At 36.8% G+C, this 17,328-nt stretch overlaps 1 protein-coding gene across 3 annotated transcripts in view; it reads left to right on the plus strand.

The window, feature by feature from the left end:
- Nucleotides 1-17,328, plus strand: part of MYO16 (myosin XVI) — a 386,603-nt gene that overhangs the window by 293,010 nt on the left and 76,265 nt on the right. For all 3 annotated transcript variants that reach the window (XM_035317929.1, XM_035317919.1, XM_035317937.1), the window contains 2 exons: nt 3,473-3,553; nt 3,810-4,015. In XM_035317929.1, the coding sequence (XP_035173820.1) occupies nt 3,473-3,553; nt 3,810-4,015 (287 nt within the window). The remainder of the gene's footprint in view (nt 1-3,472; nt 3,554-3,809; nt 4,016-17,328) is intronic.

The following is a 17,328-nucleotide window of genomic DNA, read 5'->3' on the forward strand; positions in this document are numbered from 1 at the left end:
TATATGATGTTACAATTCAAAGGTTTTTGTGTTACTGTGTATGGTTTATCTAGACTCCACCATATCAAGGGAAGAGAAGTAGATGCTTTCAGAAGTCACACAAGAGTTTATTATTCCCCTCCCCTTTTAGCTTCTCATCTGCAGTCCTAGCTATTTGCTAGCCTATATAATTATAGATTTCTCTGTAGATCACCATATATTTACCTATTGTTAGACCTCTTCATAGGTGACTTATTCATTGATTCAGAGCACGTTGTCACAGGTAAGGACGGTCTACCTCTTTGAACTCACCACTCTACTTGCAGTAGAGTCCAAGAGAACAGTTCATCCATCCCAAAATAGACATGAAAAGGTCAGAAGTCTGGAGCACATAAGGTGTCATAGGAATGAGAAGCTGCCAGCTCAGGTCCCTGTGACTTGTGAAGGCTGTGAATCCTTTTTAAATAAAAGAGAAAATATTTTCATTGATACTCTCACAACTCTCTTTTGCTCGCATCAGCTCTTGCACCCTTGTATTTCTGTAATTTATTCCAAATCTATACTGTTGCCTTCCCCTCCCCACCCCCTTCCTTTGGAAGAATCAGTGGGTTTTGCAGTTCATATAGCAGAAGTTGAGTCACACAAATGCAGGTCACGAACAAAAGGCTCTTCTCAATTGGCTTTGCATTGTTTCTCTTTATGATCACTTTGCTTCATTGACTGTTATTTTAAGAGCTCACCTGTTGGAAAACTTCCGGTATGTCTTTGGGTTAAAACTTTAATATATTGTGCTGTTAAAGAGACTTTTTAGGAGGCTTTGGTTTCTTATACCTCTTTCCCATGGAGAGAGTATGCAACACAAGATACCAGGCAAGAAATTTAACATCCAGAGTTTTGTTCCTGGCTCTTCCCCTAACTCAGTAAATGGTCTAGAACTAGTGACTTAATGCAAACACCCATTCCTTCTAACAAATCATCTGTCAAGCAGAGATAACTGTATTTTGAGCCAGGGAAGCTCATGGAGCAGATTATCTTGGGTGTCATCATGCAGCAGTTGCAGGGCAAGCAGGCGATCAGGCCTAGTCAGCATGGGTTTATGAAGGGCAGGTCCTGCTTGACGAACCTGATCTCCTTCTATGACAAGGTGACATGCTTAGTGGATGAGGGAAAGGCTGTGGACGTGGTCTACCTTGACTTCAGTAAGGCATTTGACACCGTCCCCCACAGCATTCTCCTCAGGAAACTGGCTGCTCATGGCTTGGACTGGCGTACACTTTGTTGGGTTAAGAGCTGGCTGGATGGCCGGACCCAGAGAGTTGTGGTGAATGGAGTCAAATCCAGTTGGAGGCCGGTCATTAGTGGAGTCCCCGAGGGCTCGGTACTGGGGCCAGTCCTCTTTAACATCTTCATCGATGATCTGGACGAGGGGATTGAGTGCACCCTCAGCAAGTTTGCAGACGACACCAAGTTAGGTGCGTGTGTCAATCTGCTCGAGGGTAGGAAGGCTCTGCAGGAGGATCTGGATAGGCTGGAGCGATGGGCTGAGGCCAACTGTATGAAGTTCAACAGGGCCAAGTGCCGGGTTCTGCACCTGGGATACAACAACCCCAAACAGAGCTGCAGGCTGGAATATGTGTGGTTAGAAAGCTAGCTGCCTGTCAGAGAAGGACCTGGGAGTATTGGTTGACAGTCGGCTGAATATGAGCCAGCAGTGTGCTCAGGTGGCCAAGAAGGCCAGCAGCATCCTGGCTTGCATAAGAAACAGCGTGGCCAGCAGGTCGAGGGAAGTGATTGTCCCCCTGTACTCGGCTCTGATGAGGCCGCACCTCGAGTACTGCATTCAGTTTTGGGCCCCTTGCTACAAGAAGGACATGGAGGTGCTCAAGTGAGTCCAGAGAAGGGCAACGAAGCTGGTGAAGGGTCTGGAGAACAAGTCTTACAAGGAGCGGCTGAGGGAGCTGGGACTGTTTAGCCTGGAGAAGAGGAGGCTCAGGGGTGACCTTATTGCACTCCACAGGTACCTGAAAGGAGGCTGTAGCGAGGTGGCGGCTGGTCTATTCTCCCACGTGCCTGGTGACAGGACGAGGGGGAATGGGCTAAAGTTGCACCAGGGGAGGTTTAGTTTGGATATTAGGAAGAACTTCTTTACTGAACAGGTTGTTAGTCACTGGAATAGGCTGCCCAGGGAAGTGGTTGAGTCCCCATCCCTGGAGGTCTTTAAAAGACGTTTAGATGTAGAGCTTAGGGATATGGTTTAGTGGAGGACTCGTTAGCGTTAGGTCAGAGGTTGGACTCAGTGATCTTGGAGGTCTCTTCCAACCTAAACTATTCTGTGATTCTGTGATTTTAGTTATATTCCTAAAGCATTTTGTAAACTTTAACTGAGAAATATCGCTTTAACTTTTCTGTTTTGTAGTTTGGGATGAGTTTGCCTTTAAAATTTTATTACATCCTAGTAAGTTAGATTTGAAATAAAAAAGAGCTCCAAAATCTAGCATAGTGAGTAGAGAATTGCTAACATTGCAATATTTTTAATGGAGATTGGCCTGGAAAGGCCAAACTGAGGAAATGTACAGTTTTAAAATGCAACTGGAAAAAGACAGGAGTAGGCCAGAACATGCTGAGCTGATAGAAAGGGAGTTTTATGGGGTAAGTGGACTCAAGAAAGGCAATGAAAAAAAAAAAAAAAAAAAAGTGAAAGGTGAAAAGGCTGTCATTGATACAGAAGTTTGAATCTAAGAACTTGGCCACATCCTAGAACATGATAGTTTTGCCAGCATTTCTGTAGCAGCTTTAACAAAAAAATACTGGTACCACTTTTAGGATGCTTATTGACATTTTAGTCTGAAAGAGAAGAAGTAGAAAAGTAAAAAAGAAATTTGTTCCCCACTCCCAGCTCTGATGTATGAAAAGGATAACATTGGTTCTAACATAATATAAATCTATTGATTATTTATGGCTAAAATGGGTGAAAACTGTTTGAAAAAAGATGAACTGCCTTCACTTGTGTAAGAAGAAAAGAGAAGGTTTTTAAATATTAATATTGTTTTTTTGACTTCAACATTTTTTAATGAACTGTGTTTATGTTTAGTCACTTAAGCATCTGCCAAAGACATGAGGAAGCTTCTCAGGGAGTTAGAGAATTGTGCTACTAATACACAGACTGTATGGGATATTAACTGTACAGGTCCTGCTTCTACAGTAAAATTACAAATCATATTGCCTTGCCCAGTTATTTAGAAAAGGGATTTTATCACTACAATGAAATAAAACTGCTTTTGAAATTAAAAATTTCTTGCCAATCATACCTCCACAGACCATTGAGGGTATTTATCTACTTTCCCAATTCTTTCTGAAAATCAAATCATTGTCTATGACATATTATTTGTGTAAATGTTTGCCTTTGTTGTCAAAATGTGTAACAATGAAAATGAATGGTTCCTGCTCATCTTGAGATAAAGGTACCCCATGTGTGTGCTTTTCTCCCCAACAGCTTTTGAAAAAGAAAGGGACATCCTCATTTCTTCAGAGACTGGAGAGAGGGGGCCCAACAACTGTGGCAATACAACTCAGGGTTAGTGAACATTTTCTGCGCAGATATATATCAAAAAAAAAAAAAAAAAAAAAAAGTTTTAAAGGCAGAATTAGTCTCTACAGATTGCAACTGCAGAAAAATCATGTTCTTGTGTAAGCCACTTGGATGGCCAGGTTGTGTCTTTTGAGAAAATTATGTTAAATGATGTTAGGAACAGTGTATGTGTTGTGCAATTGCCTTTCCAGCACAGTAATGGCTGACAAATGTTTTTTGTTTGTTTTCTTTTTTTCCACAGAAATCACTCACAGATATTATTGGGAAGCTGCAGAATTGCACGCCCCATTCAGTTCATTGTATAAAGCCTAATAACTCCAAGTTGCCAGATACTTTTGACAATTTTTATGTGTCTGCTCAACTGCAGTATATTGGTGTCCTAGACATGGTCAAAATCATACGACACGGATATCCCATACGCCTCTCTTTCACAGACTTCTTGTCAAGGTAAATTATTTTAAGTTTCATAAAATCTTTTTGTCACCTACAGTACAAAGACTTCTGTCATGCTCTAGTAGTGCTTGCAGTGTTGTTTTGTTTATGAGCCTTTCAGACTTTCTTCACAGAAAAATCATGTCTTCTAGCAGTGGGTGTAGGTTTGTTACTTTTAATGGAAGGAATCATGAACTTTGTGGAAATATTTTTATAAATATCACCAGGAAAATGTGTTCAATGTAAAAAAGAGAACTTCATTAAATAGTTATTTTTTATAATTTATACTATTTATATGATTTATAAAATATAAGATATTGCATATTGTCCCTAGGTAATTAAAAAAGAGAAGTAGAAATAGTCTCATGTTTATCAGTTTATCATTGTAGGTGTCATGGATTTAGGATATGTATTTCATATGCTAGGATTTGCGTCTACATGTTGATGAGTTACTAATGCTCATACCACAACATTTTTATTATTGTTGTTAGAAATCAGTGAATTTTTTAATTAATTTGAAATGAATGAAAGATTTATACCACTGTTTCTGGGTGAAGAAAAACTCTTTTTCCCTGTCCATATTTCAGTTATTTGATTTTGCCTCTCTTACATTTTCAAATGCTTCAGCAAAGAAAGAACACCATCTTGTCCAATATGAGGTAAGAAACCTTCTGCACACAGAATCACAGAATGGCTTGGGTTGGAAGGAACCTGGAAGATCACCTAGCTCCACCCCTCCCTGCCACGGTTACTCACCTCCCACCAGACCAGGTTACTGAAAGCCAACCTGATCTTGAACACGTCCAGGGATGGGGCAGCCAGTTCCCCTGGGCAACCGGCTCCAGTGCCTCACCACCCTCATAGTAAAGAATTCCTTCCTAATATCTAATCTAAAGAGACCTTCTTTTAGTTTAAAGCCATTACCTTTTGTCCTATCACTATAATCCTTCATTAAAAGTCCCTCTCATCATTCTTGTGGCCCCGCTCTGGACTCACACCAACAGGTCCATGTCCTTCTTATACTGGGGGCAATAGAGCTGAATGCAGCATTACAGGTGGGGTCTCACAAGAGGAGAGTAGAGGAGGTGAATCACCTCCTTCCACCTGCTGGTCACAATTCTTTTGATGCAGCCCGGGACACGGTTGGCTTTCTGAGTTGCAGGCACACATTGCTGGCTCACATTGAGTTTTTCATCAAGGAACACTCCCAACTCCTCCTCAAGACTAAAGTCACGTGTTTCGCAGACATGTTGATCCTATCTGAAGCGGTTTAGTCTCTCCATGGCTTGCCCAAAGAGGCAAAGGAATAACTTCCCATTACTTTGGGGACAGAAACAGAAGAAAACAGAATAACACAGAGGGAGAAAGAAGAAATAGTGATGCTTCTCTTACTTCAGTGGTGTATGGGTGTATGCACCTGCATGTGGTGAAATTGGCCTACACCTTAATTTTTCCTTGGAACGCTTTATAAGAAATGGAAATTTAAATCATTTTTGCTGTATTCTGTCATTCTGTTCTGTGTCCTTGTTTGTAAATACTGAACAGTAGTAAGGGCTCTTGATTTTCATTGCAGATTTCATCTTTTGAAGGAGAGGGCTTCCTCCCCATTTGAGTCGTGTTAACTAGCAATTTGATTGTGTGGCCTCAAGTAGGTGGAAACTAGGCCTACAAATCTAAAACACAAGAGGGCCCATTGTCCTCATACAGTTAGTAAATATAACCCTACGAACTACCAGTCCAAGAATGATTTTAACCAAAGAAAAACAAGTAGGAAAATGTGTTCCCAGATTTGTGCCTGTGAGAGGTTTATCTCTAACTGTAAGAGTTTCACATTCAAGTTTCTGTCTTGACATCCTTTTGATGGGCTGAGTTTCAGTGAATGTGTCTCTGTGGTTCAACAGCATGGCTTAGCTCAGCTGCAAAGTGTTTTATGTTAGTGATGCGAGGAAATCTTGTTTTTTCTAGAGCGGAATGTACTATGCAGTTCTCCTGGGCTTACCTGGCCTGAGAAGTAAAGGATATTAATGGTAGGTCTGAAGGCACTGTACAAAATCAAAGAGGATTTGTGGCCTGGATCCCAGACTGAATTCCCAGATGATAATGAATTGCTACCCTTCCCCACCATCCTTGCAGTTTTCATCCATTTACGTTTAGGGTCTTTCTTATCATTATCAATAGTATGGTCAGAGTTTAAAAAAATAATCAATGCTAAATTTACCCCCCCCCCCTTTTTTTTTTTTTTTTCTTTTTCTAATAAAAAGACAATGTTTGAACTAGCAGTCTTTGTGGTGAAGGGTTAGAATACCAGAAAAATTGGATAGTCCATCAGCAATACACACAGTACCATTGCTTTCTTAATTTGATGAATTTGAATAAATTTCTATTAATGTCTCATTGGGGATTAATATGACTGGTGTCTAGCATATATTTAAGAGTCACACTTGAACTTTACGATGGCTAAAGAAAGACAGTAAATAAGGAAAGGTCATATTCTGCAAGAGCACTTCTTCGTGGGCTACAATGCTTGATCATTATTTCTATTGCTCTTCTTTTTGGTTTTACCAGTTCTCCTTATGTATTATCAAAGTAAAAGCTGACAGCTGCTAGGTGAACCCCTCAATCACCAAGGTTCGTTGATCAGAAGAGAAATCTCGTGGAAATTCTGGTTCTTAAGTGGAAGCTGTGACAGTTACTGTCAATGAATATATAATAAAAATGGGAATTAATAAGGTCAGATGCTATTAAATACTGTAAAAACTGGCAGTACCAATATAATCATAAAATGATATATGTTATTTTAGAGGATTTGCCAACTCCAACTGCAGTGTTTCTGCTGAATTTGCCTGCAGTGTTGGCTCAGCTTCTAGAGTTCTTTGAGTAGAGAGTCAGAATCAGTCTTTACCTTATCTTTAAAATAAAAAGCCTTGAATAACATGCATTTTGAACTTTTGAAAAACCTTGCCCTTATCTTTTCCATTAATATCTTAAGAATCTATTCTTAATAATCTAGATTTTGAAATTACTTTTAAAATGCAGTGTTGTAGAGTTCAGAATTTCCAATTAGTAGTCAAAATTATGTGCATAGGTAAAATATTCTCAAATATCCTTTTTCCTGGAAGAAAGAATATAATAAAATAATGATAGAAGTAGGAACTGTTCACACAGCTTCCTCAGTCCTCTAAAGTTTTTTTTTTTTTTTTTTTTTTTTTTTTAATTTCTGCAAAACTATCAAAAGGGATTGTAATTCAGAGATGGAAGGCATTCTTCTGTCCTTTTCTGTCCTCTGTTTCAAAATTAAACAGGTAGGTCAGTAAGTCTAAGGTGTATGCCACCCCTTATGTAGCCAACAAGGAGAATTAAGTACTACCAAAGAGCAGTACAGCACCATTTAGCACAAGCGTCAAAGTCAAAGAAATGACTGTCTTCAGATGGCTGTTTTTTTTTTCCAGCATTTAGCATTTTGATATCTTATTTAAAGTGAGGTTAATTCTACCCAAGATAGCCAGTAGGGACTTTAGTAGGAACACAGTAATTTGTTGTTTCTAATATTTTGTTCAATGGCAAAAAAATGAGTATCCATTATGTATTCTACTATCAGTGTAGACAATAAGGCTCAGAAACACTGTGGGGTGCAGACAGAGCCTGGTTGTACATGTTTAATATCTGGGACTTAATCTCTTTGCATCAATTAATAAAATGGATCCTGGCTGACTTTTGTGTCATTCACCTCACTTGGTGCTCAAAGAAGACATGTAAAAGCCATTTGGAATATAAATTTTTAAGAATAATGATAGTGATCAAGGACCCATCCTGAGTAATGAGCTGAGCTTGTATTTCTTGCTCAGTGAAGTATAATACAGTTGTTCAGACATGGTCAGGTAAAAAAGAGGCAGTAAGGTGCTCCGTTTTATTAATTCTGAACAAATTTATTTTGGTACCATCCTCATCAAATGACTTTGTCTAGCATTAATGTAAACCGGATTAGAAAATAAAATTATTTTTTCCTCTTTTCTTCTTTAATGTGGTTCAGTAAGTTTCCGAACTGTACCCAGTGCTTTGCCCTGCCTGTGCTTTTGTATCCTGGGTTGGTAGAAAGTTTATGAACTATCTTCTACCTTAGAGATTGAGGTACCTGTGTCACTCATAGGTGTAGTGTCTCCACTGCTTAGCAGTAGAGACTGCAAGGTCCTTGCACAGGTCCTGAAATAAGACATCTGTGTTAGCCTTCCCTGCCTGGTTGCAACACATCTTCAGGGCTGTTGGACCCCAAGATAATCTCTGTGGATTATGTGAACAGGTATTACTTCCAGCCTTTCACTTAATAACTGATGAGTACTGCAGGATTTCTATGACAAAAAAAAAAAAAAAAAAAAAAAAAATGTTGTTCAGAAAGACCAAATAACTGTCTACTAGTATGATGTCCCTCATCCTTATTTCAGCACTTTTTGAGTGTTCCTTGAAATTTCGTAACTGTCTCTCTAGTTTCCAGACTGTCTTTTCTGGGTTTAACACTTTCAATGCAGTCTTGTCTTTTCCATCATGGAACTCCCATTCTGTCCTCAACTGATGCTCAAGGAAGTGCAGAAAATTTCATGTCAAAGAGAGTGTAGAGACATCTGTTACAGTATTATTGCAAGAAGAGATAAATATCTAGAATGGTATGATTCACCATTTCCAGTTCTCTCATTAAAATGGCTTGAATTGAATTAATCTATTCTTCAGTTGTACCTATAGTCATGCAGTCAAATAGCTTAGATTATAAACAGTTGTTTGTGTTGATAATACAGAATCATGTGAAGATTTGAAGGCGTGATATTAGACCGTCCTCTTCCTCGTACTACTTCCTTTTCCTCATCTTCCTCTTATCTTATTTTTGAAGTCTGTTTTCCTCTGATTTCAGTATGAAGTTCTTAGAAGTTACACTTAACTGCAGATCCTGAAATCTGCAGTTCTACTCAGGGTGGCATTCATTGGTACCAAAATGCTCTAATAGTGGACTTGACTAGAAGATCAAAAATGGCCACAGAGCACTTAAGGGTTACTAAGTCATCCAGACAGTTGGTTTTGCTGGGAGATCATCCTGAAGAAGTACATTTTTCCTTGGAAAGTTTATGTTCATAGTAAAATCATTGCTTTATCTAGTAAAGTCTGTGCTTTTGCAGCTGGCACAAAGCCATTATGCTCTTTTAATTTTTTAATCAAATTTGTACTATTAGTGATGCTGTATTGCACAGATTTGTTCTTTGTGACTGTGGATGTATTGTAGGACTCATCATTGCATATCTGGACTCTCTGTGTTCAGAAACTTTTTGGTGTTCAGTTCTTTCTCTGTATTTCCTCTCTTTCGTTTTGTCCCCTTGAGAGCAGGGAAGTTATAATATTTTATAATATATCAGTAGTGAATTACAAAAATGCATCAAAGCATTTCAGAGTCTCATGAGCAAGTTAGGCAGGTCTTTAGCGTGAATGATGTACTGAATAGATTGCAAAGTGGTAGGTCATCACACTGACTGGCCCTTTTAGCTTTATTGTCTGCTATACAATAATATCATCAGAGCAATGCATTGATATGCACTATGATACCTTAAATTCTTGAAATGAGTACAAGACATAGTCTTACTGCTGTTAAAAAAGCAATATTGAATTAAAGTAGATTCAATGCTATCAATTTATTCCAAATGGCAATCTCACCGTTGCATTGTTTGTTGCTTCAGACGTAAAACTGGAAATGATATTTTTGACCAGTATAATAAACAGGACAATCATTTTTGTTTGCCTTTCTTTTAAAATGCAACAAAAGGTGAGTAAATGAAGTATTTTGAGTTCATCATTTTGAGAAAACTTTTAATGCAAATTCATAAACAAAGTTTAAAACTGATTTTTAAAAATACTATCTTAGCAGTGTCAGTAGTCATCAATTTCTATAAGGAAGTTGCATTAATAATTGTGCAAAAGTGTTAAAAAATATGGAGGTCTTTTGAAGGAGACTCATTTTATTAATGCATAGTTGTTTTTTTATTAAAAAATAAATAAAAAGAAAAAAAGAAAAAGAAAAAAAGAAAGTTTGGTTTCCTAAATGTCAGAAACAAACTTTGGCCTTGGGCTTTCAAAAGCCACAAACAAATGGGTAACAATGGAACCTTAACACCAATGGAATTCCAAAGTAAGGGTATTTATTTGTTTGTTTGTTTGTTTATTATTTCTATTTTGCTCACCATATTAGCACTCCTTGTCCTCAAGCGTAACTTCAGATGAACTGTGCTTCTAACTGCACTTGACTGGGGGCAAAGGAGTGTATAATCTTTTTTTTTTTTTTTTTTTTTTTTTTTTTCCCACTTTTCTGATAATGAGGTCCAGTTTGGAATAATGTATGGCAGTCTCAGAATTACTTTAAATTACTAATCCCATGTTAGAGCCTGCTAATAGAGGGGATTGATGATGCTGTAAACTTTGACTAGAACTCAGAGTGCACTGATGATCTCCCTGGCAATCCACATATATTAGAATTGGTGTATATCACCTAGGGAGTTGCCTAGATAGATGTTAGTAAGTATTTCTATAGTTTATCTACAAGACTATCTATCTAGGACTATATATAATCTTAAAGGCTATAGACCATTAGAATTTTACTAATACAATGTGGTAGTGCATGGATTGTATCTATCATATTATGAATAAACTAAAAAGCTCCATATGTTAAAAATATACTAAAGGTTAATAGAATATTCTATTTTACATCATTTAGGGGTGTTTCTTTGCAGCTGTTTAGCTTTGTTTTCTCTGTTCTTCCCTTTTAATACTCAAAAGACAATAAATAAATTATATAACATCAGATATCTTCAGATGCCTATAGGGACACAACCAGTTAGCCTGTACTTAATTTATAGTGTATAGAGAAAAACATATACTTCAAGGATATGATTCAACTGACTTATTTTAGATTTATCATTTTTTTCAGGTATTTCATATGGTCAGTTGAGGTCTTGTCTATGGCCCCAACAAAAAATTTTACAGGCTTCCAATTTTAACAGGCTCCAACAAAAAAAAATCAGAACATTGTGGATTTGAAGCAGAAGTAGCTTTTGAAGTTACACCATAGTACCATCAGTTCTCCAGGACACAGAATAAGCAGTATGGTACATGCCAAGTATCAGTCCTTATGCTGCATACCACAGAATTGGACTGTGAGAATGATAGAGCTGCTGGTGTTCTGGGGGCTCATCGACAGTGTACAAATGTCTATAAGAGAAAACGTTGACTGGAATTTTCAGTGGTAAATTGGACATCTAGCTTTCTTCTGTATTTAGAAGGTAAAAATAAATACCAGCATCATTTTCTGGGTATTCTCTAAGCTTTATAATGCAGCCCTCATTTTTTTTCTAAAGCAATCATAAGTGGATGTAAACAGTTGTGTCATTCCGCTGAAGTCAGTTGAATTTTTCATGTTTGTCATGTACTTAGAGTTCCGTAGGATCATCATGAAAAGGGGTCCCTTGAGTAGTGGGATGTAACTCAGTAATAAAACACACAGATATGAGGAAATAAAGGTGGCATGGTCAGTTTTATGGTTGGCAGTTCCTAGCTTCTGAGTGTGTCCAATCTGAATGAGCTTCCAGTGTTATTTGTATTACATTTAGTATTGAATGTATAAATCTTAGTGGAACTTCCTACATGGAATTTATTGTTTTGTGCAATAGAGCATGTCCTGGTTTTTAGGTTGTTTCAAAGAGAACCTCAGAGTATTGTTCTTCTTCCACTACAATATCTATGTGAAGGGTTTTTATATGAAGGGTTTTTCCACCTTTCTCTTTTCCATCTTTTTTTTTTTTTTTTTTTTTTTTTTCTTCCTAGTTAGGTTAATTTTCTTATGCAACAATTAATATATGGGGCACCCGCAAACATATTTCTGGTTGAACTTTTTCAGCACTTTCAGTCATTTTCTGTATTTTGACTTAAGGAAATATCTGTGAAACTTTAAAATGTTTACTTCATTTCCAGAATTGCATGCCACCCTTGGCACCTCTGGACTGACATTCAGCTTCCACTATCTGAGTTTGACATTTCTCAACCCTCAGGGTTAACTAAACATTTATTAAATCACTAAATAGCCCTGATACTCTAAGATATCCTTATTATATTTATGCATATTTTATATCTGTGAATTTAAAGGCTCATGCTGTTTCTAAGCATGGAAAAATGTTCCCACAGAATACTAAAATACCACAGTACTGGGTTCCATCTAAACGTCTGAATTATAAAAATAGGTAAAATTATATTTGTGTATAAATATGAATATTAAAAGTTCTTAATATGCTGCCTGATGTCTGTGTGCCCATAACAAACAGCTAATAACATTAACTGATTTCAGAACCTTGATGTTTCAAACAAAATAGCTCTTGAGTACTTCACAATTTGCTGACAGCACCTAATGACAAAGATAATGGACAGAGATTTATATATGGCAGTAAGAACTTCAGTTAAATGCCTGCCATAGAAATAAACCTGTTAAAAGAAAATATTATCAACCACTAATCCCTTCACTAATCCTTATACATTGAAACCCTTTTTAAGGAAATGCCTATTAAAATAATAAATCTATTAAATTAATACAAACAGGCCATCTTTAAAATAAACATTTTAAACAAGTAAGTATGCAACACATTAGTTTATGCTAATGGCACTATGCAGGAAGTTTGAGTTATCTAATTATGGTGCAAATTGTCACATGGATAGATTCATTTTATAGCTTTAAAATAATTTCTGTGTATTCACGGATTAATTAAATATAACTGTGTGCTTTCGGTGCCTAAGAAAATATAATCAGTTGTTTTTGACTGCTTCTTTGTCTGCTCGTAAGTCTTGTATAAATGCAGTCCAGCTGCCCCACACTCAAAAGCCACTGTGACCCTCCTGCTGTTTTTTCTTTCTTTGGTTCTGCAGCTGTTAAATTCTTTCCACTCAACTCAGACATTCATGGCACCCTTTCTCTCCTTATCTGCATCCTGATATTCTTTACAACCATTTAATCTTCAGCAGAAGAACCTGTAATGAGACGTCCTGAAGCTACGTTTCCTAGTCAGACTGAATAATAGTAGGCAGCTTATACTGGAGACATCTGAGAGCAAACACAAAATCCCATGCAAGCATGCATGTAAAAACCTTTTACATGGCTTAATCACTGGATCTTACTGGATCTTTTTTTTTTTTTCTTTTCTTTTCTTTTTTTTTTTCTTTTTTTTTTTTTTTCCTTTTCTTACACCAGCATTGCATTAATTTAATATAATTGATTGCAGAATTACCCCTGCTGTACTCCACAGTAAATGAGGGTGGAATCTGCTCTGGTATTGATACAGCAGCCTAAAGGGGCAGCCTTTGCATATCTTGAAAAAATGTTGATTTTTCAACAGTACAGTTTATCTAACCATTACACACTTGTGAGAATCACTGTTACCCAGAGTGAAAATACTTGTGGGGTTCAGAGGGCACAAGGGAAACTCCCACTGAAGAGAGTAGAGGTAGAGATGATCTTCCAGAGCAGCTATTTTGCCTGTACAGTTCAAGAAGCTCCTGAAAACCTTCCTCATAATTCCAGTGCACCTTCTCTGAGTTACTAGTGAGAGAGACATCTGGGAAGGATTTTGTGTGTTTCCGTTTTTTGGGTGAGTTCTTTTGTTGAACAGAAGGGTAAAAAGTAAAATCAGAAGAAATAAAGAATCATCTATATGGAACGTAAATTTAAATCCTCTTTCCCTTTAGTACAAGGGTTTTCCATTTCACTCTGGCTTCACTTTTCTGCTTCTATCTCAATATACTTCCAAGTAATCTGGGAAGTGCTTTCCTGGCAGTCAAGGACCCAACGTAGCAGTCCCTCTAGTAACAGGAGACCAGATGGGAAAGAGTTAAGCCCATTTTGTCTGCAATGTTTCAACTCAGAAGCACATTGCCTTTCTGAAAAGGCCTTGTGCATTTTTCAGAAAAAGTCTATGCCACAATACACGTTGCTTTACACAACCTGTTTGCAGTTTTTCAGGCATCTGCTTCTAAGCTTCCAAAACCTGAGACAGGAGACTTTCTATCTTGGCTTAGTCAAAGCTGGCCTGCTGGTGATGCCCAGTTCTGCAAATTTCCTGGAGACCAGGTGCACAATATTATGATATCACCAAAATCTTTGTCTCATAGGGTTGTGATCTTAAAGAAAGGGATGCATTAAGTCATCTTTTAATTGTTTATATCCTGAGTAGTGAGATGTGACTCAGATTCACAGGACAGGTTTTTCCTCTGCAGTAGGAAAGGACAGAAATTTACCCATCTGTTCAGTCACCTTTAGACTCCCACTCTTAGCGTTCCTATATTCTGGTCTGTGTTTAAAAAAAAAAAAAAAATGTACCTTTTGTTTTTCTGTGATTTTGTACCTTTAAGTTTTGCAGAATGTCTGTTTTTGATGCCCTGTTTTCACATGGCTATGTCTGTGAAGGTAAACTAGTTTCATTGTACAGCAGTCCTGTAACCACTATGTATAATACAGAATCAAGTTATCAGTTTGATAAAGTTGAATTTGTTCTTCAGTCCTTACGTACAGGGAAGCATTTTACTGCTGTGTGTGTATGTATGCTTGTGGAGTGCCCAAACATGAAGAGGAAATTAGCTATGGAGAAGGCCTAGAGGGAAATGTAAACATTTACAGAGTTAGAGGCATGTGTTTCTGTAATATAGATTGTCTGTTTGATGCAAGTGTATTTTTGATTTAATTTTTGCCAATTCCTTAAATAAATACGTTTCTACATTGCTTTATGTAGGTGGAATGGGAGTGTCAACTTTAAGTAAGATAATGCAGAAGTATTGTAATGCAAATCTTTAGCAGATGTTGTGAATTCATTTTTTTATTTGCATAGCTGAATCCACTAATCCCAAGAGTTAAACTATAATTTATATTCTATTTATTATTCTGCTGCCACATTATCTGAGATGAGGAAGCCCCTGCTTAATTACATGAAGTATATGAATAAATATCCCAGGATTAAGATAACGCGGATCTTCGTTATTTCTTCACTTCAGAAATTGCAGTTCACACATCTAGAAAAGACTGAGGATGACGAAACCTAATGCAAAACCCATAAAATTTAGGAAAGAAAAAAATCCTTGCAAGTCAATCACCCATCACAAACTAGTTTCTTTATATGAGAGATTTAGTTTATATTTTATTCAGTCCAAATTAAGATATCCCAAATAGCTACTTCTTGTGCGGGTTTATTCTGATTCAGTGGATTTCATAGCCCAGACCCTCCCTCAATAGTCTGTACTGAGCTCCATGTAGGGCTGATGCATGTCAGTGTAAAATTATGCCCTGGAGATTTTCTGAGTCTTTTCCGCTTGTGTTTCTTGGTCCTTAATTTTGCTATTTTATCTCAGTTACATACCATTTATGTCACTCTATTTTCCTTTTTTTTTCCATAGACATGTTAAAGCATGCTACTCATGGCCCTGTGCCTTTATGTAAGAAATTAAATGTTAAAGTAAAAAATCAGAATATTTAATCAGTTGAAAAGTTTCTGGGTCTAGTGGCATGTATAAAAGCACTATCATGAAGCTAGCATACCTAGCAGTTTGCTGTAAGATTGCTCTCAGCATTATTGCTTTTCAGGTTTCTTTCTCTCAGCAAGTATCTGTCAGGTTAACCCAGCAAAACTGCTTGCGGTTTTTCCAGAATGACTTTAATTTTATTTTCTCTCTTAATTCTAATTGGTCTGTAGGTCTAGCCATTTAATCCTGCATTACTTGATATCAATTAAGATATTGTAAAACCTAATACCATGGTATGCAGGTACTGTAAAGTTTTGGTTCGTTGCCATATATACTTATTAATCATTTCAAACCTATTAGGCAAATTGCACTTCATGCATGTATGTTCATGTCCACACCTATACGGATTATCTCTGTAAGTCTGTATGAAGCAGACTCAGTCCAAAACTGTTGTTTTACTTAAAGGTGAAACTTACAGTCCTCTTATATTGTATTTTTGTACTTCTATTAAATAAGCCCAAATGCAATTTTTTTGTCTGCTATAATCTGCTTTTATAAAGGCATCTTCTTCTTCATGCCTGTCAAGGGTTTATTCTATCCCAAATTTTGAATACCTGATTTGGGTGTTAATATTTATGCTGTATAACAATATATTTATGTTTTATATATTGCACAGAGATTGGCAGAATCACTTCTCTTTTCTTGGAAAATATAATACTCTATTTCACCTTTTCTAATTATTGGGAATTTCCCTTGTTCCTCATATTTCAAAGATAATTATGTTATACCTTTAATTAAAAAAAAAAAAAAAAAAAAAGATATAACACGGGGAACTGGAATGACTATGTATTCTTATATACACATAACATCAATCAAAATTCCATCCTATTCTTTTCTGGTGACTGTTTTTACAAGGTTTCTATCACCTGAAACATTTCCAGACATCTTATCTTCCCATGAAAAGAATAGGTTTCTCTCTGACGTAGATAGATCCTCTAGATATTTCAGCTCTCACTTGATAGATTTTTCAAATACAAGCCATGCCTAGCCCACTCTCCCCATCCTCCCCAAATCCAAACAAACAAAACTAAAGATCTTGAGTTATGAGCACATAATGACAGGTTTTGCAAACAAAGTCCATCTCTTTCACATATTTCACAGACATAATAATACATCAATCTGTTACTGGTTGTCAAAGAAAGAAAAGAAGAAGTTTGGAAAGGAAGAAAAGAGAATTTAGTAAGACTGCACAACCTGTTTTTACTCCTTTGTGATGACAATTTTTACATTTCTTTTAGCAGAAATACATTATACAGGTTAATTTGTATTGCCTTCTTTTATTCACTACCTTTTGAATAGATCTTACTGAATCATGCCATTTTAACTTGGCAAACAGAATACAACGTAGTAAACAAAAGAAAGAGAAAACGAAACAGTAACATAATGAATTACATTGGCAGGACTGACTATTTTTCTTTGCATAAGCTGTGTTTGGATATTTACCACTTAAAACTACATTACTTAGCACTGCTATAAGGCAGCTGCATTCCAGCCATGTGTGATTTTCATTTCTGAAATAACACGACAAAGACATGGAGAGAAGGAGTTGCTTTCAGGAAAGATTTGAGTTCTGGTATTCAAAGCTGTCTTCTTACTGAGGACATTGGACTGCAGTCAGTAGATATCTCTAACTTTGTTCTTTCTTGGCTAGGCAGGAGAAATGCCTGAGAAATAGAATAGCAAAATCAAACAAACAGGAGAAAAAAAAAAAAAGAAAAAAAAAGGTATTTTTGAGGCATCAGTTCAAG

This window comes from Oxyura jamaicensis, chromosome 1 (genome assembly GCF_011077185.1).
Source record: "Oxyura jamaicensis isolate SHBP4307 breed ruddy duck chromosome 1, BPBGC_Ojam_1.0, whole genome shotgun sequence".
Classification (NCBI taxonomy): Eukaryota; Metazoa; Chordata; class Aves; order Anseriformes; family Anatidae; genus Oxyura; species Oxyura jamaicensis.